This window comes from Aureobasidium pullulans (genome assembly GCF_000721785.1).
Source record: "Aureobasidium pullulans EXF-150 unplaced genomic scaffold scaffold_2, whole genome shotgun sequence".
In the NCBI taxonomy this organism is placed as follows: domain Eukaryota; kingdom Fungi; phylum Ascomycota; class Dothideomycetes; order Dothideales; family Saccotheciaceae; genus Aureobasidium; species Aureobasidium pullulans.
Window position 1 is genome coordinate 1,942,992 of NW_021941022.1, and position 20,111 is coordinate 1,963,102.

General features: G+C 48.7%; 6 protein-coding genes across 6 annotated transcripts; 4 read left to right on the forward strand and 2 right to left on the reverse strand.

Annotated features, from left to right (window-relative positions):
* Window positions 1-773: 773 nt before the first annotated feature.
* Window positions 774-1,363, forward strand: M438DRAFT_384667 (uncharacterized protein; the record flags this gene model as incomplete). Its single annotated transcript, XM_029908958.1, has 2 exons — window positions 774-912; window positions 963-1,363. 2 exons carry the CDS (start codon window positions 774-776, stop codon window positions 1,280-1,282), a joined length of 459 nt encoding a protein of 152 aa, XP_029765164.1. The 3' UTR covers window positions 1,283-1,363.
* A 1,750-nt stretch (window positions 1,364-3,113) lies between these two features.
* On the forward strand, window positions 3,114-3,422 carry M438DRAFT_331829 (uncharacterized protein; the record flags this gene model as incomplete). The annotated part of the gene is made up of 2 exons (XM_029903437.1): window positions 3,114-3,141; window positions 3,199-3,422. The coding sequence occupies 2 exons, from the start codon at window positions 3,114-3,116 to the stop codon at window positions 3,420-3,422; spliced, it is 252 nt and encodes an 83-aa protein (XP_029765165.1).
* Window positions 3,423-5,602: 2,180 nt separating this feature from the next.
* Window positions 5,603-6,455, reverse strand: M438DRAFT_95006 (uncharacterized protein). Its single transcript, XM_029910419.1, has one exon. It carries the CDS (start codon window positions 6,257-6,259, stop codon window positions 5,720-5,722), a length of 540 nt encoding a protein of 179 aa, XP_029765166.1. The 5' UTR covers window positions 6,260-6,455; the 3' UTR covers window positions 5,603-5,719.
* Window positions 6,456-6,937: 482 nt separating this feature from the next.
* M438DRAFT_95019 (uncharacterized protein) lies at window positions 6,938-7,761 on the forward strand. Its single transcript, XM_029910420.1, has 3 exons — window positions 6,938-7,008; window positions 7,065-7,455; window positions 7,513-7,761. The coding sequence occupies exons 1-3, from the start codon at window positions 6,996-6,998 to the stop codon at window positions 7,556-7,558; spliced, it is 450 nt and encodes a 149-aa protein (XP_029765167.1). The 5' UTR covers window positions 6,938-6,995; the 3' UTR covers window positions 7,559-7,761.
* A 202-nt stretch (window positions 7,762-7,963) lies between these two features.
* On the forward strand, window positions 7,964-9,052 carry M438DRAFT_265212 (glycoside hydrolase; the record flags this gene model as incomplete). Its single annotated transcript, XM_029900005.1, has 2 exons — window positions 7,964-8,501; window positions 8,556-9,052. 2 exons carry the CDS (start codon window positions 7,964-7,966, stop codon window positions 9,050-9,052), a joined length of 1,035 nt encoding a protein of 344 aa, XP_029765168.1.
* A 3,443-nt stretch (window positions 9,053-12,495) lies between these two features.
* M438DRAFT_342509 (TOR1 phosphatidylinositol 3-kinase) lies at window positions 12,496-20,038 on the reverse strand. Its single transcript, XM_029904776.1, has 3 exons — window positions 19,905-20,038; window positions 19,784-19,848; window positions 12,496-19,720 (listed from the first exon to the last, which is right to left on the reverse strand). The coding sequence occupies exons 1-3, from the start codon at window positions 19,958-19,960 to the stop codon at window positions 12,687-12,689; spliced, it is 7,155 nt and encodes a 2,384-aa protein (XP_029765169.1). The 5' UTR covers window positions 19,961-20,038; the 3' UTR covers window positions 12,496-12,686.
* Window positions 20,039-20,111: the final 73 nt, after the last annotated feature.

Here is a 20,111-nt window from a genome sequence, read left to right on the forward strand (position 1 = left end):
TATTAATGCAACTCTATGACTGCGTTGATTGGTATGGTCGCAAGTGGCTTCACCTAGGTGAATTATGAGAGGATAGACGAGAAGTGGGTACGTTTCAAGAGCTGTCAGGCAAACAAGATAAGTCCGCCCATAGCGTTTTCGACGTCGATGATTGGTTGAAGCCATTATGCGGTTGTTAGAACACACCGATCTTTTAGTCAAAGTACTAAGTACCGAATGACATCGCTTTGGGATTCTTCTGACTCTTTTTTGCTCCAACGAGCACTATTTCGACCTTCTGAGCTCTCAGTATTTGATCTTTGGCTTCTTCTCATCCCCTCCCAGTCATAGAGTCAGTTCTGGTGGCCGGATGTATGCTGTGCAAAGACATCTCAAAGGCTTGATATGACATGCGCCATCTTCTTTATTGTTTGTCCTCCATTTCTCTTGCCCTCGCTGATTCTCTGCGACGCCACCAGTTTTGAAAATGGTGTCAATAATCAACATCTGATTTGTCTATACTCCTGTTCTTGAAGCCGACACTTCCCGTTTCATGAGCAGGATATTGAGAACTTGTAAATTTGTAAACTGCGGAATGGAGCAATGCTACGACGAGTCTGCTGAGTGTTTGTGCTTGAGTTGAATGGAGGAGGTCAAAATTTCACTTTGTGAGGATCGCTTTTTCTCCCCTGTCAGTGCATTCACTTTCCTGTGCGCGCAGCGTTCCCAATCTGCCACCATTAACGCACGTACCACCTCGAATTATCTATTCTAACGCCAGCCATTCCATCACCATGAGATTCTCTACCAATCCCACCCAAGCAGAACTCTACACCGAGCAGGTGGCCATGCTCAGGCTCAAGGCCGACGCCCGGCACGCCGAGATGCTGGTCATCCATGGCACGCCTGAAAATCTCAAGAACAAGATCATCGGTATGCGCACTCCAATCCTCCCATTAGAATCACCTACTGATACCACACAGAGCTCTACCGCAACAAGTGTGCTCACATCAACGAGCCAGACCCCCACATCAACAATTCTCCCGGCCCCATCGACCAACCCCCTCGCTGGTCTGCCTGGCTCTTCTCTGTGGGTCGCGAGCCCAACATGATCACCTATGAGGGCGAAGGCGAGTCTCTCCAGGAGGCTTTGATCGATCTGTATCAGATCGTGCAGGACGGCGAGCAAGCTTACCGCCTGTTGATTGAGGAGGAGCGGGAGAGACGCTCTCACCCCGAGCAGTTCGCTCCCAAGGGCGCTTTCAAGGTGCATCCTGAGCTCGAGACCGTCAAGGTCACTTAGTCGTTGCAGCTGCGCAGTGAACAATAGAGGGGCGTTTTTGGGCTAGGAAGTCACTTCACTTGTAATCAAACTCACTCCCGCCTCGTGTTGTATTCCCTCAAGTGAAAGCCCATTCATGACCAAGACAAGATACATTTGCTCACGCATCTCTCATCTCCCCTGCAGAGCGATTCACACACATATGGAAAGGCAAAAACATATTTGGAGATAGGCGATTGTCCGGTGAGATTCAAAATTCCACACGCTCTCTCTGGACCTACACGCTGGACTCAAACTCATCTTGCATCTTAAAGGTTGTGAAGCAAGGACTCCCGCCAAGCTGAAATGGGCAATGAGGTAGTCAAAACAAAGATTTCAAGGGATGAGACATCTCATTGCTATTTCTGAATTGTGCATACGCCATGAGACAATCTTACAGCTCGGTCTGAACTTACAATGTTGTTGTACATAAACATACTCAGACTTCTGCTTGTTATATCGATCTTTCAACCAAAATCACCTAAGAACTCGATATCGAGCATAGTCTAACGACTTCGACCAACTTCTTCCATCCTACTAAATCATGCTTTCTCATAATTTGATCCACCTTCTTTCTGCTATCTACACACTCGAGTATACGGGTTTGCATAATCTTCTTATCGTTCTAAGTTTTGCATTTATATTGCAAAAGGTCATGTTGAGCGGTGTCCAGGGTCCGCCTGCCACCCGCTTGCACAGAAGCGTTTGCTTGCTGGTCAGGAAGATGGACGGAAGCAGATAATGGACACGAGCTCCTTCTACACCATTATATCTGTTCGCAAATCATTGGCAAAGTTTAGAAATACATTTGCTAGGGAGTCTATTTGCTTGGAGAAAGACATGGGTTTCGTGGCACCTCTTAACTGTAGGATAGGACAGGAAAGAGAAGATCTTAGTGAACACTCTTCGACACACAAGAAGGGGGCAAGCGAGTAGACGTATATCTGTATACTCGGTTTGAAGTGGAATAACATTTGACAGAGATTGGAAAGTCCCGCAACTGCCTTTAACCTTATAGCCACATCGAGAGAAGGAAGCCAGATCCCACTCTAACTGTTAGGTGTTAAATGTGACTGGAACATACTCATCTTAGAAATCTTGCTTCTGATCTGTGTCCTGATGGCGAGAACATCGTTGTCAAGAGTTGTCATAAAACTGATTTGAGGTGGTGATTGAGCTCTCTAGTAATATGCCAGATTGTGGATCGTGGTTGGAGATGGAGATGCTCATATAAGCAATACTTCGCATTAGAACGCTTCGATGGAGGTCAGAGATAGCTATTAGAGTTTTGTAAAGCGTGTAACCCGATACTCAGTGGCCATTTAATGGGTTTGAGGCTTTTGAAGCGCATTGATAGTTTGTTGCAGAAACTTCCACTACAGATTCGCAAGGATCTTGAACATTCATGAGATCAACAGAACATACCTATGGCTGATTCTGGTGTTCCAAGCCCTATGGAAACATCTGTTTCTTCAGCCACCGAATGATGAAAAGCATTTCATGGCTCAGTATTTGTTCAATAGGGGCCCTGCTCTTGAAAAACACAAGGACGACTCCAAAGGAAGACTTTGCTCTCACAGAAAGCTTCTCCCATAAAGCCAGCAAACATTTTTTGAAGATGGAAAACTTTCTGCGTATCCATGAGCTTCTGCATAGCTTCGAAATAGATCCTTTTCAATCATCAAGCTTGACCCCTGTATAAAGATCCATCTTCTCGCGCGCAATTCTCACCACAACATCCTCACCTAAGCCTCACACACCAAATCAACATCATCATCATCATTCGCTTCTAATAGAAGCCCCCAAGAACAACATGATGGACTATGCCAACCAGATCCTTGGTAACCATCTCTTGAGATCTTCCAAACTGCTTGCAGCCAACTAACAACCTTTGGCAGAAAACCTCTACATTGCCGTCCCCAAGTATCAAAAGGCCAGAGTCACCACCATTCTCAAAGACCGCCGCTGGTGGGCTATTCTTTGGTCATGGGACAACCGGGTACTTATGAGCACCAACGAAAGCCGGGACGCCGCTGAGGGAGCAATGCGTTTTCTGCTAGAGACTACGAGCGAGTGGGTTTACGAGAAGACTCAGAAGATGAGAGTTGAGCTTAATGAGTAATATCTTGCCGTGCTTAGAGCTTGTAATTTTTCGTAGGAGGGAGATACGTGAACTTCATCTCCTTGAATGATTCGATTTGGGGGCTTTTATTGTGGTCGAGAGAGTCACCTTCGTTACAGGTTTATCAATACCACTGTCCAATAGCGAAACTCAAAGCATAACTACAGCCCACTATTGTCATGATCAATCGGGAAGCATCATCTGTTGAGGATTGTAGTTCGGTAAACTGGTCACTTTCAGGAAGATGGGATGTAGATCACGAGCATGTTTGTGCAAATAAAGTATCAGATATCACAGCAGGCTTTGCGAATACAGAACTACTGTCTGAAGCGATGATCAGAACTGCCTATTGAGGTCAAAAGCTTCACGAGCTTCACGTAACGAACGAGTCTCAACACGCTCGCGCTTTTTGTCTAGCTCACAACTTGGGATCAGCTAACGTCCAAACGAATGCTCAGCTCACTCCGACTGGCTTACATATTGCACCAGGCTCGCTGTCAATCTTCTTGGCGACTTCCTTGCAAGACCAGTCGAACAGAACGCGAAGAACAGACTCGGGGGTGTTGATCTTGTTCTCGCGGGCGCGAAAGATGATTTGGTCATCGTCGAAGTTCTTGTCGATCAAGATTGCTTGGTAGTAGTGGTCGGACTTGTTTTCGAAAGGGCCGGTGCTGCGCAGCTCGTCCTCGGACTTCTTGCGACACTCGACAAGAATGAGAATGTTGTCGTTGTAGTCACTGCATTCATTGATGAACTGGTAGTTCTCTTCCATGCCGTCAGCTTCGGAATCTCCATCGGATAAAAATTTGTGGTGGGACTGACCGCGGATCTGTACATGCAAGTCGGACATGCTGGAAGTGCCTGCTGAAGTCATGTTTTCTGATTTTGGGTAATGTGGTCTGGATAGAAGGTTGAAGGTGAAAAGACAAAAGATCGGAGAGGAAAGAGGATCTATATGCTGGTCGGAAAACTGGCGGAAGTCGTTTGTAACCCCTCTTCCCAAATTTGCGATCCGTTTGCTCAAGACCATCCCTTGCGAAGCCGGCTTGCATTGAGACCAAGATAGTACGTACATGTACAAACGTCTGATTTACGTTTGCACAATATGTTTGCCGGACGTGGGCTGTCAAACTTGGCTTTCGCATTTTCTTCAGGTTAGCAAAAGGTATTCGGTTTAATGGTATTCAACCATGACACCAATACAAGAAAACCACTTACCCGTAAAACATGGCGGAAAGATTCGTTTTACTCACACGACATCACTTGATTGACATATGAACACGTAGTAGAAGAATTTTGGGCAAGAATTATGGCATTTCATATTCTGTGAGTGAACTATTGTTTCTCACCGTTGATGGTATTCATCAATTTTGGGTCTCTTTCCTAGTAGTGGCATAATGGTCTGCAGCAGAGTTAGCATGAGCGTCTTCATGATTACTGGGTTATGTGCATGCCATTCGGCAGAGATTACTTCGCCTCCGCTTGTGGGTTCATCTCCGATGAAGACATCCGGCGCCGCCAGATCACAATCACTTGTAATCACTTCTGATCTTGTGGCCCGCGAGTTCGGCAGTCTGATCGAGGAGCTTGTGAAGAGGAGTCTCATAGTCTCCCCAAGGGCTTGACTTGCTCATCAGCACCTTCTTGCCCTTGCTGGGGTGGGTGACGAGGAAAGCCTCGGACATTTCCTCAGTGTTGTAGGTGATGACGGGATAGTCAAGAAGTTCCTGTTCGTTCTTCTTGCGCTTGATGATCATGAGGACTGCGTCGGCATTCTCGGAGTCGATGATGCTGTAGTTTGCTGGGGAGGGTTAGTCGATTTCAGGAGAGATCGTTGGATTTTACTTACCGAGGATCTGGGCGCGCAGGCCGGTGATGCCGCTGGTGGAAGAGTTCATGATCTTGGAGCTGGGTTTGTATTGCATGAGCGTCATGGTGATGACTTGTTGAGTCGTTTGTGTCTGTGTGTATTGAGTGGTGATTGGAAGAAAGAACAAATCGAGTGCGACGCGTCGTTAAATAGAGACTGCTGCGTGTGTCGTCTAATTATCTGCTTCACTTGACGCATCTGACTCTCACACACCGCGGATTCACTTCTCTTACAGCTTCGAAACGCGACAATAATCAGATTGAATATCAAGCGCCAGTACTAGTCATCTCCACCGCAAAAGATTACCTACCTGGCCTCCCCATTATCACCTCACCTCTCTACATCGTTATTCGCAGCTTGTTTTGTCCGCTTCGCCTTTGAACGGTAACACCGCCTCTTCCATCGAGCATCAGACAACTCTGTCCGATCACCAAAAGCGCCTCACCCGCAGGTCAAGAAGATGCCACATCCTAGTCCTCTCAAGATGCCATCCTCTGAGACCACAATGATGGACCTTCGTGCACAGATCGTCGGTAGGTGACCTCCTCGATAATGCGTCAGCACACCCGAACACTGCTTCTGACTCCGTGACGCAGAGAACCTCCGCTTCACTCACCCCGACCACAAAGATCCCATTGTCACTGTCGCTACACACAACAAGCTCTGGTGGGTTGTGGTATACGGAAACGATCGCGACATGCTCTGGAGATCTACAAAGTGATTCAGCAGCGCCACTTCCGCCCTGCAGAACATGTTCGACTTCGTCAGCCAGATCGTTTGGGACAAGAGCAAGGAAGATGGCATTGCACTTACCAAGTAGGCTGTCGAGCCTGTGAAACACCTCCGTTATCTTCGGCGTGAAGAAAGAAACATATGGTTTCTCGGGAGTCAGACACAAAGAAACACTTGTGCTGGTGGCACAAACATCATCATCTCCAAAATCAAACATAACCTTACTACGAACCATATTTTTGTGTTTTGTCTACAGGCGTTGAGGACCTGCTTCTCTTGTTGCTAACACTTGAGCAGGTTCGGGGCCCGACGCGCAAACAGGCTGCAGACATAACCAAAGACAAGCAGCGTCCCTCTTTCAACGCTGATCACAAACAATCAGATCCATGTCCGTCACTTTAGCATGCGTCTTGAAGCAGTGCAAGTGTAGGCCACGATCGTGATAGCGAAAGAGGGAACGGTGGTCTGTTGGATCAGGAAGGCGCTCGCGGTGCTGGCTCGGGCTCGGGCCGGTCAAATCCGGCGCCCGAGATGCAGCCGGCAAGGGGATGCCAAGACAAGGAAATCCAGGTATGTCATCCTTGTATTGAACATCCATTCTCGGGCATCCCACGTTCTTGGAGTTTGGAACCTCGACTGCTTGATCTTGGGCTTCTGTACGATGTGTAATCGTGGTGAAGAGATCGAGTGTACCGCTCATCGTGGCGGAAGAGGCATGCTAGGTGGCAACTCTGATCATTCTGCCCACATTCATCATTGATACTCTCTTACATGTTCCGGCTCTGAGATTTCCCAGCATGTTAGGCTGTGCACATACGCTCTTACATACACGCACGTAGATTGTCACTACGACAGACAGCGAGACGTCTCCTACCTCACCCGAGACATGTCCATGCCACGACAGCGCCAACTAAGACAAAGACATCTCCATTGTCGCTGGAGTTTGTCTGTCTTACTGTGGATGCATTTAGATGGCAAGACTAGGTATATCAACACCGAACCTAGCAGCAGTCCCGGAAGTCTTATCATCAAAATCCAAGCTTCGAAGAGGCCCAACTTCCTCTTCTTAACATCACCACAATGCCATCTCAGCGTGTTACACTCAGCCGAAACGCTCGCCGCCTACAGAACAAAATTCGTGGTAAGCATCATCCGCTTTCCCACATCCATTTGGTCTTTCCAGGTTGCTCAATCTGACTCCCATAGGAACCTTACAAGGACATCTTCCAGAGCTCGAGACCATCACGCCACTGCTCCTAAATGTCCAAATCCGAACGCCATTCGTTTTCACTCGCTGGGCGGCTCAGCTGCACAGCAAGACTTACGGCTTGCTATACACAACACCCAGGCTATACGACACCCAAGAGGAAGCCATGTATGCCTTGCTGCTCTGGGCATACGGCCTGTTGTCAGAAGATGCGACGTGGAGATGTAGGTCACTTTACAAATGAATGCATGATGTTTAGGGCTTGGCTGATTTCCAAGCAGAATTGATCGTGTCGCGGGACTTTTCGACGATGACATATTGCAGTAGGGTGACTCTTCACGGAAAGGTACCATGCTACTGAGCATTGCATCGTCATACAATCGCGAGGATAACACGCTTGCCTGACGGTGGACTCGCGTAGTCGCCAAAATGTCACGCTTTCTTGGACGTTATACACGAGGCTTTTGTGGCGGTCAATTAAAGTTTATCCCTTGCCAGCCACCCGCCAAGGGTATGTACCTATGCCATGCTATGCCACGGCTCTACAATCTTGATTTTTTGCTCCATGCATCGGTTTGACTAGAGACGCGTCCTTTGTTGAGTTTTGACCAACTTTGAATACATCTTAGGCTTTCGTATCAGGCTCCGCAAGCATGTCAGTGGCTGTTTCGTAGGTATAGATATCTGAGATAAGCCCACAGTCAGTTGCAGATCAAAAGAAACTATCACAAGATGCCATTGAACACTCTAAGACTACTTTGTGCTTTGGCGCTTACTTCTTGGGCATCTGCTAGCCCTGCAGCGCTTCCTCGCCAACTAACCTATCGCGACTCTGGAAACTACCAATTCAACCCAACCTCTCGTAACCTTGCAGTCTACTATGGCAAGGCGCAAAACACTGACAGCCCTTCCTTGTACGATTTGTGTACCAACAGTAATGTTGACATGATCGTCATGGGATTCGTACGCCAGCTCAATGGACCTACTGCCCTTCCATCATTCGGATTTACCAGATATTGCAAGACTCCAGCCACAGTCACGGACAAGACTAGAGTTTCTTGTCCGGATATGGCTGCCAACATCACATTCTGTCAGAATATGGGCAAGAAAGTGCTCATCAGTCTGGGTGGATCGGTCAGCAACTTGACTCTTGACAGTGTCAGTGACGCTCATGAAGCCGCGAGCATTCTCTGGAACGTGTTTGGCGCTGGAGCCAACTCAACAGCGCTGAGACCATTTGGAAATGTAGCCATCGATGGCTTTGATTTCGGTAAGATTGGAAGACTCGTTCGGAGCGGAAAGCAGCACGACTAACCTTCCACAGACTTTGAGTCTGGGGCTGACACAACTCACATGGATACCCTGGCATCTTCCCTACAGTCTTACTTCAGATCGTCATCGCCAGAACGCTATATCAGTGCAGCTCCATTGTGCGCCAACAACACAATCCTGCCCTACGGTCTCTACGCCAACGCCAACTTCGTCTGGCCTCGCTTCTACAACGCAAAAGCATGCTGCTTTGGTAGCAAAGGTTTCAACAAGTCCGTCAGCACCTGGTATAACTACCTGAACTCGATCAACAGCGACTTGGGACCAACATACCCACGAGTCTATCTTGGTGGACTGAGCTTCAATAACAGCAACTCTGGTTTCATGGAGCCGGACGCTTTTGTCAATGCTACTTTCACTGGGAGGAGGCTTGTTCAGAGCAAGTTCGGTGGTGTCAGTTTATGGGAAGGTACGGATGGGTTGGTCACCAAGAACGCTCAAGGCAGAGACTTCTTGAACGTCACTAAGGCTGGTCTTCTTGGAGATATTTGAGTCAACGAGGGCGTGGGCTATCGAAGCTTCTCAGAAATTGTTGGGCTTTTGAAAAATCTGGTTACGAGATTGCAACGCATTCGTAGTAATTGGAAGAAGTGCAAAGTGGCTTGCAGGGTCTGGCAACAACAAAGATGATTATCTTAGGTGGCTTTATCAACTTTTGTCTCGCTGCTTCAATTTCCTCTTTCCCCTCTACACTTACATATCAGACAAAAGTCACAAACCTTCATCGTTACGACTACAATCAATGACCAGCAAGGCAATGTGATACCAAGCCGTGTGGACCTTCACGGCAAGATCCTCGGTAACCTTAATCCACTACATCTCATCAACTCGGATAGCACAGCTGACTCTCAGCAAAGATCCTCCACATCATATGCATCATGAGATTTTGCCGACTTGGAGGTTCAGTTTTTAGTTTTGAATATCCCAAGCTAAGCGACACTGATCCTGAATTGTCTCAGACATCTTGATTCTTCCACTTTGAGTACAAAGAAAGAAACAAGAATAGAATATCGAGAGATCAAGACACTCAGGAAATATCTCAGATTTTCAGGATACATTCACGCATCTGTCAAGCCTGTTGAACATAAAAGCAAAAGGCCACTCTCTCTTCATACACAATACCATTCATCTTAACCACCACTCTACCCACACAAGCAATCCACCCACACACACCTCCGAACAGACCCTACCAAAATGTACACTCCCACCCAAAATCAAGTCCTCAGTAAGTCGCCCATCTCAACCATCCCCTTTCCATCTCTCCATTTCTCTGTCTCCGCTAACACGCAGACCAACAGCGAAGTACTGCCAGCTGTACCCTTGCAAATGCTCCCCACAGATGAAAGTCCAACGCGATCACGACGGAAGCTGGAGAGCCTATGTTCTCATGACTTATGGTCGTCACGACTTTCTTGCCGAAGGATGTTGGAGTAGAAATGGCGCGCTTAGGGGAGCTATGGAGACTTTGAACTCGAGATGGAATTTATGAGCGTTGGAGAGGTACAGATGAGGCGGCGAAAGTGGGCTGCTTAGGGGTTGTACACAATTTTAAGGGCACTCTTCTTTACCGCGTCCTTAGTTGCCAGCCTGTTATGTTGTTTCCTGGATGGCTACCTTTGATGATCATATCACGACTCTGTCTCAATGAAGCAGTTTGTTGTATGGAGCGTGACTTGTAAGTATTCTTTGCACAGCTGTGCTATGTTTTGCTCGTATAGTCCTCCTTGATTCCAGGCTACTTAATCTTATGAACCAGCCATACCGAACGATACCACAGTTACAAATCGAGTTAGGAATAGGAACTCCTTCCGCCATCTCATAGCATCTTCCAGATACTAGTCGAAGCGATTGTCAAGATTCGAGAGAGTGTCTTGCTGACAAGATTTCGAACAGGACCAAACGTCTTAGTAAGTTATCAGAGCCTTGCGTTAAACTTCTCAAGAAGAACAATAACAGCTCGGACACTTTTGTGCAGACCTCGGAGGAGCCACAAACTGTGCACTGTTTGACATGTTTCATCCTTGTCGGCATGAAGCACATCTTAGAACTGTCTTAGACACTTCAGCAATGTTGCACTTTCGAGAAGACAAACACTAAAGGGTCTAGAAAGTTTCACGGAGTAGGATGTCTTCGATATTTGATATTATAGAGGATGTCTTCGATATTTGATATTATAGTTACATATACAAGAACACATTACCCGGCAGATATATAGACCACACATCATAGCTCTTCATCATCCTTCTCCTGCTCCAAGCATTCCAACGATACCACTCCTCTATCATAAGATCACCCAGCTTTCCATCAATCATGACATCCAGAGTTACTCCACAGAGAATCTTCCGTAAGTAGACCCCACGCTAGAAAGAAAGAAAGCTGGTCTTATGGAGTACTGACATGTACTTAGAACAATACTGCCAACTGTACCCAAATCGTACCAACCCTAGGGTCGTCATCAGACAAAGAATAAGTGAATGGAATTTGACGGTCTACTATGATGGTGGAGAAGAAGAGCTGTACGGGAATGAGGTCAGCAGGCAGTTCGTTTTGAATGAAGCATCACAGATCTTGGGCGACAAAATCCGGAGCAAGATGGATGTACACGTTTTGAGTCAGCTGATGAGCAATCTCTATACAGGATACAAGTGATGATGGTATAGCGTATTCAAAGATCAGTATGGAGTCCAATTTCAAAGATAACGTCGCCATTGATTTGCTACTTGCTCAATGATTCCGCCTCTGGAATGTGAACCCTGTGTTCTTTTGCGGTGCTCGACGCGAGAACCGATCGAAGTGCCTTTCTTTCCGGGATGTGAACATGATTTGCTATGAAAACATGTAAATATTGTAAGAGTTCGAATAACTTTCCAAGCAACTGCTTTGGCCAGAGCCTAGTCAGGAGCGTACGCTGGACGGATCAATACGGTCAGCTCGAGACTTGTAAGTCATGGTCCTTACGGCCAGCCACGAATGGACATAGCGATTTGTCTCAGACAGTCTTACTACACTCTCCCACGGAAAAAGACATCGCAGAACTCTGAGCAAGTGCAAGACAATCGGGACTTCGAACCCCAAATAGCACCTCAAACCGTCAAGTTCAGGAGCTATATATCACGAGTACACTTGCTCATTGATGGCCTCGAGCATCAATAGCACAACTACCCAACAACAGCATATTCAACATCCATTTCACCGAGTCAAAGCACAAAGATAACATCTCAACAGCAAAATGCACACACCAACCATAAAGCAAATCCTGAGTAAGCTTTTCCTCACTCCCCAATATTACCCCCTCGCAACTTTCCTCCCTTCGAAAATTCACCACTAACCACGCCCACCCAGTCCTCTTCCGCAAAACCCACCCCTACCACCACAACCCCACCATCCGCATCCAACGCATCCGCAACACCTGGTCCCTCCGGATCCAATACAACAATCAAACAAACTTCCACTTCCTCGCACAAGGGTGTCGGAGCAGAGGTGAATGTTTGAGACGAGCTTTGGAGGGTTTGGAGGACGAAGAGCAGGGTTATGAGGCAGGTGATGAGATGTGGTAGATTAACAACACGGTGCCAAGAAAGGTTGTCTGAGGAATAGGGGTGGAAAACTCTCGATCAGACGGTGAGAGATTGAATTGGTTGAATGTTGGGAGTATGACCCTGTCTGGATATCTTACTTCCAATGTGTAACCATTTTTCCCTATCACACTTCTTTAACCATGACACAGTGCACGCATGGTGATTTTACTTGCCTTATGAATCTATTTCCTGTCCTTTGGAAACGATGTAGGATTCGTGGTGTGGTGGGAGTTGTATCAGCAAGCTCTCGTGACTGCTCATCCAGGTTCAGACTTGTCATGCCTGTGATCACAAAGTGATCAAGAACTCCATTTCACGTTGCACTTGGGACACTTCAGACGAAGGCAGAAGACAATATCCCATTACATACCGAGAAGAGAATATGAGCCGACTAATTAGAAAGTTGATCAAAACAGCAGACGCCACCGCTATGCACGTAAAAGCTCACAGCCCAGCCACCGAAGAAAAGCGAATCAAAGATACCCGAAACATGTTTCCCACCTGGCACCAGACCTCCAAAGTCACATCCCTCCCTCCTGAATAGTCCATTACCAGAAACTGCACCATCCGCCGTAATGTTGACACAGATTCTCCAAGTTTGTCGCTTCGGACAACAACTTCTCGACTTGCTCCTCAATGGCCAACTCGACATCTTTCTTGAAGTCTCTACCAGTGAGCTTCTCCTTGACGCGAGCAAGTACCTGCAGGGCTCTGGCGTTTTGGACTTCTTTACCTTCGCCTGGGATGTTTTCGCCCCCTGGAGGAGCACGCTTGCGACCTCCTGGTGTGCTGCGTGGGGCAGAGTCCAATTCGCCGATGATTGATGTGCGACGCTCTGAAGGGAAGGAAGGCTCTGGAGGCGAGTTCTTGTTGCCCAAACGCCAGGTGAGCAGAGGATCGTGAATGAACGCTTCGAGCACGGCGATGAGTGATTCCTTGTTCTCGCGGAGCACACGCATTGTATGTTCGCAAGTAGTGCGGAAACTTCCCTCGATGTTCGACACCTCCATGGCGAAGGTGAGCATACGTGTGAGACGGAAGGGTACACGCTCGGGGTATTTCTCGCGGTGCATGGCGACTTCGAAACAATCACCGAAATCGATGTGGATAATTTTGCCGGTGTTACGGTCAAGCATCAAGTTGGAGGGATGACGGTCACCGAGACCCAAGATGTAACCGACCATTGACATGACAGCGAGGGAGCGCGTATAGTTTGTGCGACGTTCCAGCCAGGCCTCGGAACTCTTACTCTTCAACCACAACACACGGTAAAGATCTTGGCCAGTAGTGTTGTCCAGAGCATAGCCAAAGACTTCAACCTTCTGCATGAGAGTGAGATTGTCGTAGTCGGGTGCCATTTGAAGCATGATACGGTGTTCAATATTGAGAAGAATCTTACGACTCTCACGGTAATCCCGGATGAGAACATGCAGGGTGTCACTGTTAGGTACCCATCCGAGCAGACCAGATTGTGTCGAAAGAGGGATAGCCGCGTAGCGCTGAATGTTGAGGTGACGCTTGAGTGACTCAGGATCATGCGAAAGCAATGTGTTGACGAGACCGAAGAGTTGCATGACACGCTCATCTTGACGAATATCTTCATGACCCTTGAGGACATACTGGTAAGTACCGCCATCACTGCCAGTGAGTGTGAGCTTTCTTGGACGCTGCTTGGACTGAATGACGGTCGAGGACGGATCGAAAGAGAGAATGCGAATAATCTCCTTGCCACTCTTATAGGTACCAGGAAGTGCAAGCTCGAGGTCGTGAACGTTCTTCAGCTTAGGCGACACGTATTGCAGCTCGAGGTTCGCAAGTTGAGGCAATTGTCTGGCGATTCTCTTGAAAACACCGTAGTAAAGATCCCATGCTTGGTTGAGATCACCAACCTCATTCGTACGCTTGAAGTTGTTGCACCAGTCTCTGGCTTCTGCGAGGTCGCGTCCGAAGCTTTGGATAAATGATATTTCTCTCAAAGTCTCAGGGCCCTCGTCAAGCATGCGATGCAGCGGCTCAAGGGTGCGAAGCATACCATCGATGTCGTGATCACCAAAGTATAGTCTGGAAGCTTCTTCGAGACCCTCGTGCCATTGTTCGTGCCAGAGGACAGCAATACGGATGAGCTCATGACTGACAACAGCGGCTTGTCTGCAAAGGTTGGGACTGTGTTGTTCCATAGCAGTCATGATGTCCTTGGCAGCTCTTGAACGGTCTCTGTCTTCAGATTTGATCGAGACGGTCAGAGGGTAAACAAGAGCTTGAGGATGAGCTCGTCCAACTTCACACAACAAATGGTGGATTGAGTCCTTGACCAGTCTGTTCGGCTGGTTGATACGAGCAATCAGTTGAGGAATGACCTCAAGCCATGTGTCGATGCTGACAGTAGTGACGCCCTGGGTCACAGCTGAGGTAACCTCTTGGTGCTCACCGTGGTTGAACCACAGAGTCAGCAGGCGCAGAGTATCTTGCAACGAGCTTGAAGACGAGAGAGCAATCGACTTGAAGAAGCCTTGAATGGCAGGAACAACGTAGTCGTGGATGTAGCGTCTCTGCATACCGTCGGCTTCCCCTCTGTCTTTGTTGGCTGTGAGTGCTGTGACCACCTCGAAGTTGGCAAGAGCCCAAGCGTGCCACGCCTTGTACCAGTCCTGGTTGTAGTGAGTTGCTGCCTTGTACGAGGATCTTATCTCATGCACTCGGTGAGCGTCCCACTCCCCACGCATCTGCAGACTGAGCCAGTCACCTTGCTTGAGGTAACACCTGGCAAGCAGTCTCTGCCAATCGGCCAGTTGAGCGACATCCTTCTCGGAGATCTGTGGGCTGACACCAGCTGCTGGGAATTGGGTGCCATTGACACCGTTTGTGCCGTTCATACCATTCATGCCGTTGGTGTTCGGATTTGTGACAGCAAGTGTACGCTGCTCGTAGTCAATCCGCAGTCTTTCGGTAAAGTCTCTCAAACCGGTCAAGGCGCCAGAGGAGTAGCCGTTTGACCACATGTACTTGTACACGGCATATTGAACAGGGTAGGGCGCGTGAAGGGTGCGCTCTTGACCTTCTGGGGTCATAAGAGAGCCCTGCCAACCAAGAAGGGAATTGAGTGACTTTTCGGCCAAGCCGTTCCTCTGAGCCTTGCGACAGATGCTGGCAAACTTTATGTACATCTCTGCGTTCTCTGGTGGGGAGATGACAAGCGCACGAACCTTGAGCATTCGTTGCCAGACCTCGACGTTCTTTTGACAACCCTTGAGACGCTTTGTCCAGGTGAGACGCATGCGTTCCTGCTTGTGAGGATCGCTGGAGCTCTGCTTGTATGCGATAATCTCCTCCAGCTCGGCCAGCATCTGAACGCGGACAATGACGCTGTAGGCTCTTGTGTAGGACTCTCCAAGGAGTGCACTGAGTTCAGTGTCCAGCCCCTCTCTTGCTTTGTTGATGTGCAATTGAGCATCGTCGAACTGGTTGCGGTGGATGGAGAGAATAGCGCCGAAGAATGATCTGTCAGGAGAATGCAGCTTCATCACAGACAAGTAGCCATCCATGAGCTCCCATTGTCCCATACCCCAAGCGGCCGCAGCAGCCAAAGCTGCAATAGACTTGCGGTTCTCTGAAGAGGCGTGCATCCACTTCTCCTGAGCAAGAGACGACAAAACTTCCCACTCACCAAGAGCGTGAAGACAGCGCATCTTACCCATGATGACCTCGAACGAGTCTGGTTCGTCACGCTCACGACGTTGATACGCCGTCAGAGCCTCTTCCCAACGCTGCAGTTTCTCGAACCATGTCTCCTTCATCTGAACGTCCACGTAGCCTTGCGCCTTACGCAAGATACCGAAGGCTGCATCAGTCTGCTGGAGTTGATTGTTGATACTGATCAAAGCTTCAACATTGCTAGCATTCTGCTCGGCATTGAACTCGAGCTCCTTATAATGGAGTGCCTTTGCAAAAGCGTGGCACTTTCCGGCGTACATTCCGAGAGTGCGAACATCAATCGGCAGAGCCTTATCATCGTGCTCCATGAACTCGGCAAGGTTGAGAAGAACTTGCAAAATCTCAGGCGGGATGTGTGGTGATGTCAAAGCAGTCTCGATCGAGCGGACCAATGACTCCTGGTAGTGATCATACAACTCAGTCCAGCACGACACAAAAGCCGAGTTGAAGAGCTGTCTTGCAAGAGGGGGGTAAGAACTGGCCAGCTGCGAGCATGATCTAAGGGCGTTTTGTGGCGACTCCTTGAGCAGCTCCAAACTGAATCTTCTCATCCATTCTTGCCAATCTTCTTTGGTTGACTTTGCGTTAGCTGCCCAAGCGATCTTGAGATGCTGCTGATTCACAGCCAACTTGCGGTTATCAACACCTCTCTGTACCTCTTCCGAGGCAGAGGTCTTGTAGCGCTCATCAGGACTCAGGTCCTGAGGTAATGGTTCACCCTTCTGCAACTTGCTGACAATTAATGCATAGTTGGTGTGGGGAACCTTGTGAGTGACAAGAATCTTGTTGATGGTCGGAATGAAGTGGATATAATCAGGACCAAGCTGGAAAATCAGAGCGCACAAGGTGTCCAGAGCAGTCTGCTTCAGACCAGTCTCTGAACCTGCCAAGACACGTGACAAAGGATGAATGATCTTTGCAGCAAACTCGGAAATATTAACGTGTCTTGAGAGCTTGCCGATCGTCTCAATGGCCAGCTTGCGGATATGCGTTGGCTGACCTGGCTTCTCGAACATGCGAACGATGACGGGAATGATCAGATGCATGTACTCTTCCGCGCTTGAACCGAAGACAAGGAACGCATGTAGCACTCTTTCGGAAGGCAGACGTCTTGGTGTGATATCATGATCAAGGACACCCAGCATGAGTGGCAGCACATTTGCGAGGTAAATCTTGAATTCGCCTTCCAATGACTGTGCAATTGACTCAATGAGGGCAAGCATGGTCGCTTGGTAAGGAGAGTTGTCTGCCCAGAAGTCTTGTACTGTAGCAAGAATCTCCGGCAAGTAGGGTCTGATGTGTTGACGAACAATCTCCACCAGCTCACTGAGGTTGTTGAAGTATTTCTCAATATTGCCTGCTGGCGATGTGCGGATGACAAGGAGAATGCCAGGCACCACAAGACCAAGGAAGTTGACACATTTCAGACGCATAGTTCTGTAAATGCTCATAACAGCTTCTACTACAGCAGCATGATGTTGCGCCAGAGTAGGTTCCTTGAGCAAGTCCAGAAGAGTGTTGATAACAATCGTGGGATAATACTCCTCATTCGAGGGAGTCGTTCCTTGCATAATTAGACCAACATCAGTGACAGTCTGTGAATCTGCCACGAGATGGTTCTCGGAGGATTGTTCCATGACCTGATGTCTGTACGGGTCCAGAGCACCGAGGATACCCATCAGGCGGATGGTTTCTTTGCGGAGTTCACCTGGTGGTTCGTTCTTGACAACTTGTACCAAGATAGACAAAAGCTCTGGATGCTCAATGTAAGGGTCGATGACATAGCCGGAATTGCTAGCAAGTTGACCGAGCGTTCTCAAAGCTGCTCTGCGTTTGGCGGCTGAGCTCAAATCTTGTAGACTCTCGATGATGACCTTCATCAATTCCGGGACGTACTTGACCATCTCGTCACCACCGACGGTAGCCAAATCACCGATGGCCTTTAATGTAGCAGATGCAACGTCTGGATTAGAATCTTGTGCTTTTGGTAGAAGCACAGTGATCATAGGGTCCACGTAAGGCTTGATCAACTTTGAGGATGAACCAACCAGGTGACTGATGAGTCGTGCACTTTCTTCCTTGTTTCTCACATTGTTCGAGTATTCTATCTCAGTCAACAACTGGATCAAGACCTTGCGCAAGGATGGGAAGATGTAAGCTGGGTTTACAGCAGTCAGACGACCGATGATGGTCATGGCTGCTTCTCTGATGCCGAAGATCTCATCGTTTAGGGCCAGGAACAGCGTACGCACGTTCTCAGCCTTTGCGAGATGACGGTCGAAGCGAGCATCCAGAGAGGCCAGAACGGTTCTGCGAATTTCAGCTTCAGGATCAGCGACTCCGACAGTGAGCAGCTTCTCAATCACATCGCTAACGACCTGTATCGAATAGTGACTGGTCTGGTAGACAATTGGGTCCCTAACGAACAATTGACAGCAGGTCAGTGCAGCAGCTTTGCGAATCTCAGCATCATCGTCCTCGACATAACGGATAGCGACGTCTCTGACAAATTCGTTAAGAACATGACCAGAGAAATCAAAGCTACCAAGAGTGTAGAGAGCCAATGCGATCTGTTGTTCTTTGTGTTCAATGTGCTGAGGGTCCTGTTGGTCTCTGGCTTCTCTAGTGAAGATTCTTGGCAAGGGTGTGCTGTGGCTAGGATGACCAGGCAGAACAAAGGACTTGCCACAGAGCGTCATGCTCAGCAAGTCGAGAAGCTTCTCCTGGATGATTGGCTTGACCGGAGGGATGTAATGTGCCATGTCCACAAGAGCTTGTGTAAGAGCATCGCTCAACCCGCAGGCAAAGATAGGATCCAGCAATGCTTCCATGTATTTGCTCAGAGTCTGACCAACGGCAATCGAGATCATGCTGATACACTTGAAGATGGGAGCTTCATCTGTATTCTTGATACGTGCTTTTACGCTAAGGGCTTCGCGAATGTGGAGGAGGATGTTGTCCAGGTAGGGAGCGATCTGACTGCCGACAGCATTTGCGACGTTTCCAATAGCGATGAATGACAAGTTGCGGTCCTTGGGTGACTTGAGAAGGCCTTGAAGATGCGACATGGATCGATGGATGTAGCCATTGCAGAACTCCTTCGGCGCGTATCTGGCCAGAATCGGAATAATGTAGACGACCTCACGACGGATCAGAGGGTCACGATGCTCCCTGTATGACAGGATGCGCTCGCATGCTTCCTTGTATCGAGGGCCGTGCATGAACATGCCTCCTTTCTGCAACAATTCTTTCAGTGCAAGGAGAGAACCGTGGATGGCCTCGACTGTGTTATGTTGGAAGCCCTTGTCTATCTCTTCATATGTTCTCGTCAACCATTTCTGGCGAGCCTGTGGGTCTCTGGCCATAAGGATCTCGAAACACTGGCTGATGGTATTGGCGGCCGATTCGCGAATCATGACCTTTGGGTCGCGTAGGGCAACCCAGATGACCTCGAAGATGTCGGGTATCCAGACGTGTAAAAGCGTGGGCGAGCTCTTCGCAAGCTCGTAGAGATTCAAGACGGCGGAGAAGCGACGGTTTTCGTTTCGTTCGATCTGGAGCCATTCGAGGGCAACCTTGACTTCTGCATCCACTAGCTCTGCGGTGAGAGTACCGCCAGGTGAGACGAGGTGTCCAAGAGTCTTTGCTGCGACGACCATGGCAGCTGTGTCGTTGCCCGTCATGACCTTGCGCAGAACGGTATGGAAGCGAGTTGTCTTTTGAGCAGCATCGTCGCCCTTGAAGTCGATGAGTTGCGAAAGCGCATACAATCCGCCGGTTCGTTCGTGTGTATCGGCTCCATTCTGGATGAGGTCGGCGATGCGTTTGTTGACTTCGACGTAGTAGGGTGCGAATTGGGCGGCCGACAGTTCTGTGGCGGACGTGAGTCAGCCGGGGAAGCTACAGCGAGGTGAATGCTATGGCGCATAGATACCTCTGTGAGCAGCTTCGACTTCGTGGAGAAGGCTCTCGGCAGCGTGTAGTCGTCGCTCATCGCGCCTGGACGGCAGTGGTCAGCTAAGGTAGAGCGTGTCGACAGGGCGGCAGGGTGGTACCTTGATTTGAGGTCCTGGACGGTGCGTTCAAGCGCATCGCGGTAGGCTTGAGCCATAGTCTTGCCTTACCGCGCTACTCATGCGCCACTGTTCATCTAGAAAAGGTATGGATGGCGAGACTGTCCCAGATTGCGATGCTAATGCTTGTTGCTATGCGTTCATTCGTGCAAGTCCGAGGCTGCTCCTTCCTGGAATTGTGGGGTTTCA

Excerpts from the sequence above, each read along its gene's own strand:
- M438DRAFT_95006 (XM_029910419.1), bottom strand. The coding sequence starts at position 6,259 with ATGGTTCGTAGTAAGGTTATGTTTGATTTTGGAGATGATGATGTTTGT.
- M438DRAFT_95019 (XM_029910420.1), top strand. Across the intron at positions 7,456-7,512 it reads AGAAGATGCGACGTGGAGAT|AATTGATCGTGTCGCGGGAC; the intron begins GTAGGTCACTTT and ends ATTTCCAAGCAG.
- M438DRAFT_342509 (XM_029904776.1), bottom strand. The coding sequence starts at position 19,960 with ATGGCTCAAGCCTACCGCGATGCGCTTGAACGCACCGTCCAGGACCTC. Across the intron at positions 19,849-19,904 it reads GTCCAGGACCTCAAATCAAG|GCGCGATGAGCGACGACTAC; the intron begins GTACCACCCTGC and ends ACTGCCGTCCAG. Across the intron at positions 19,721-19,783 it reads AGTCGAAGCTGCTCACAGAG|AACTGTCGGCCGCCCAATTC; the intron begins GTATCTATGCGC and ends CGTCCGCCACAG.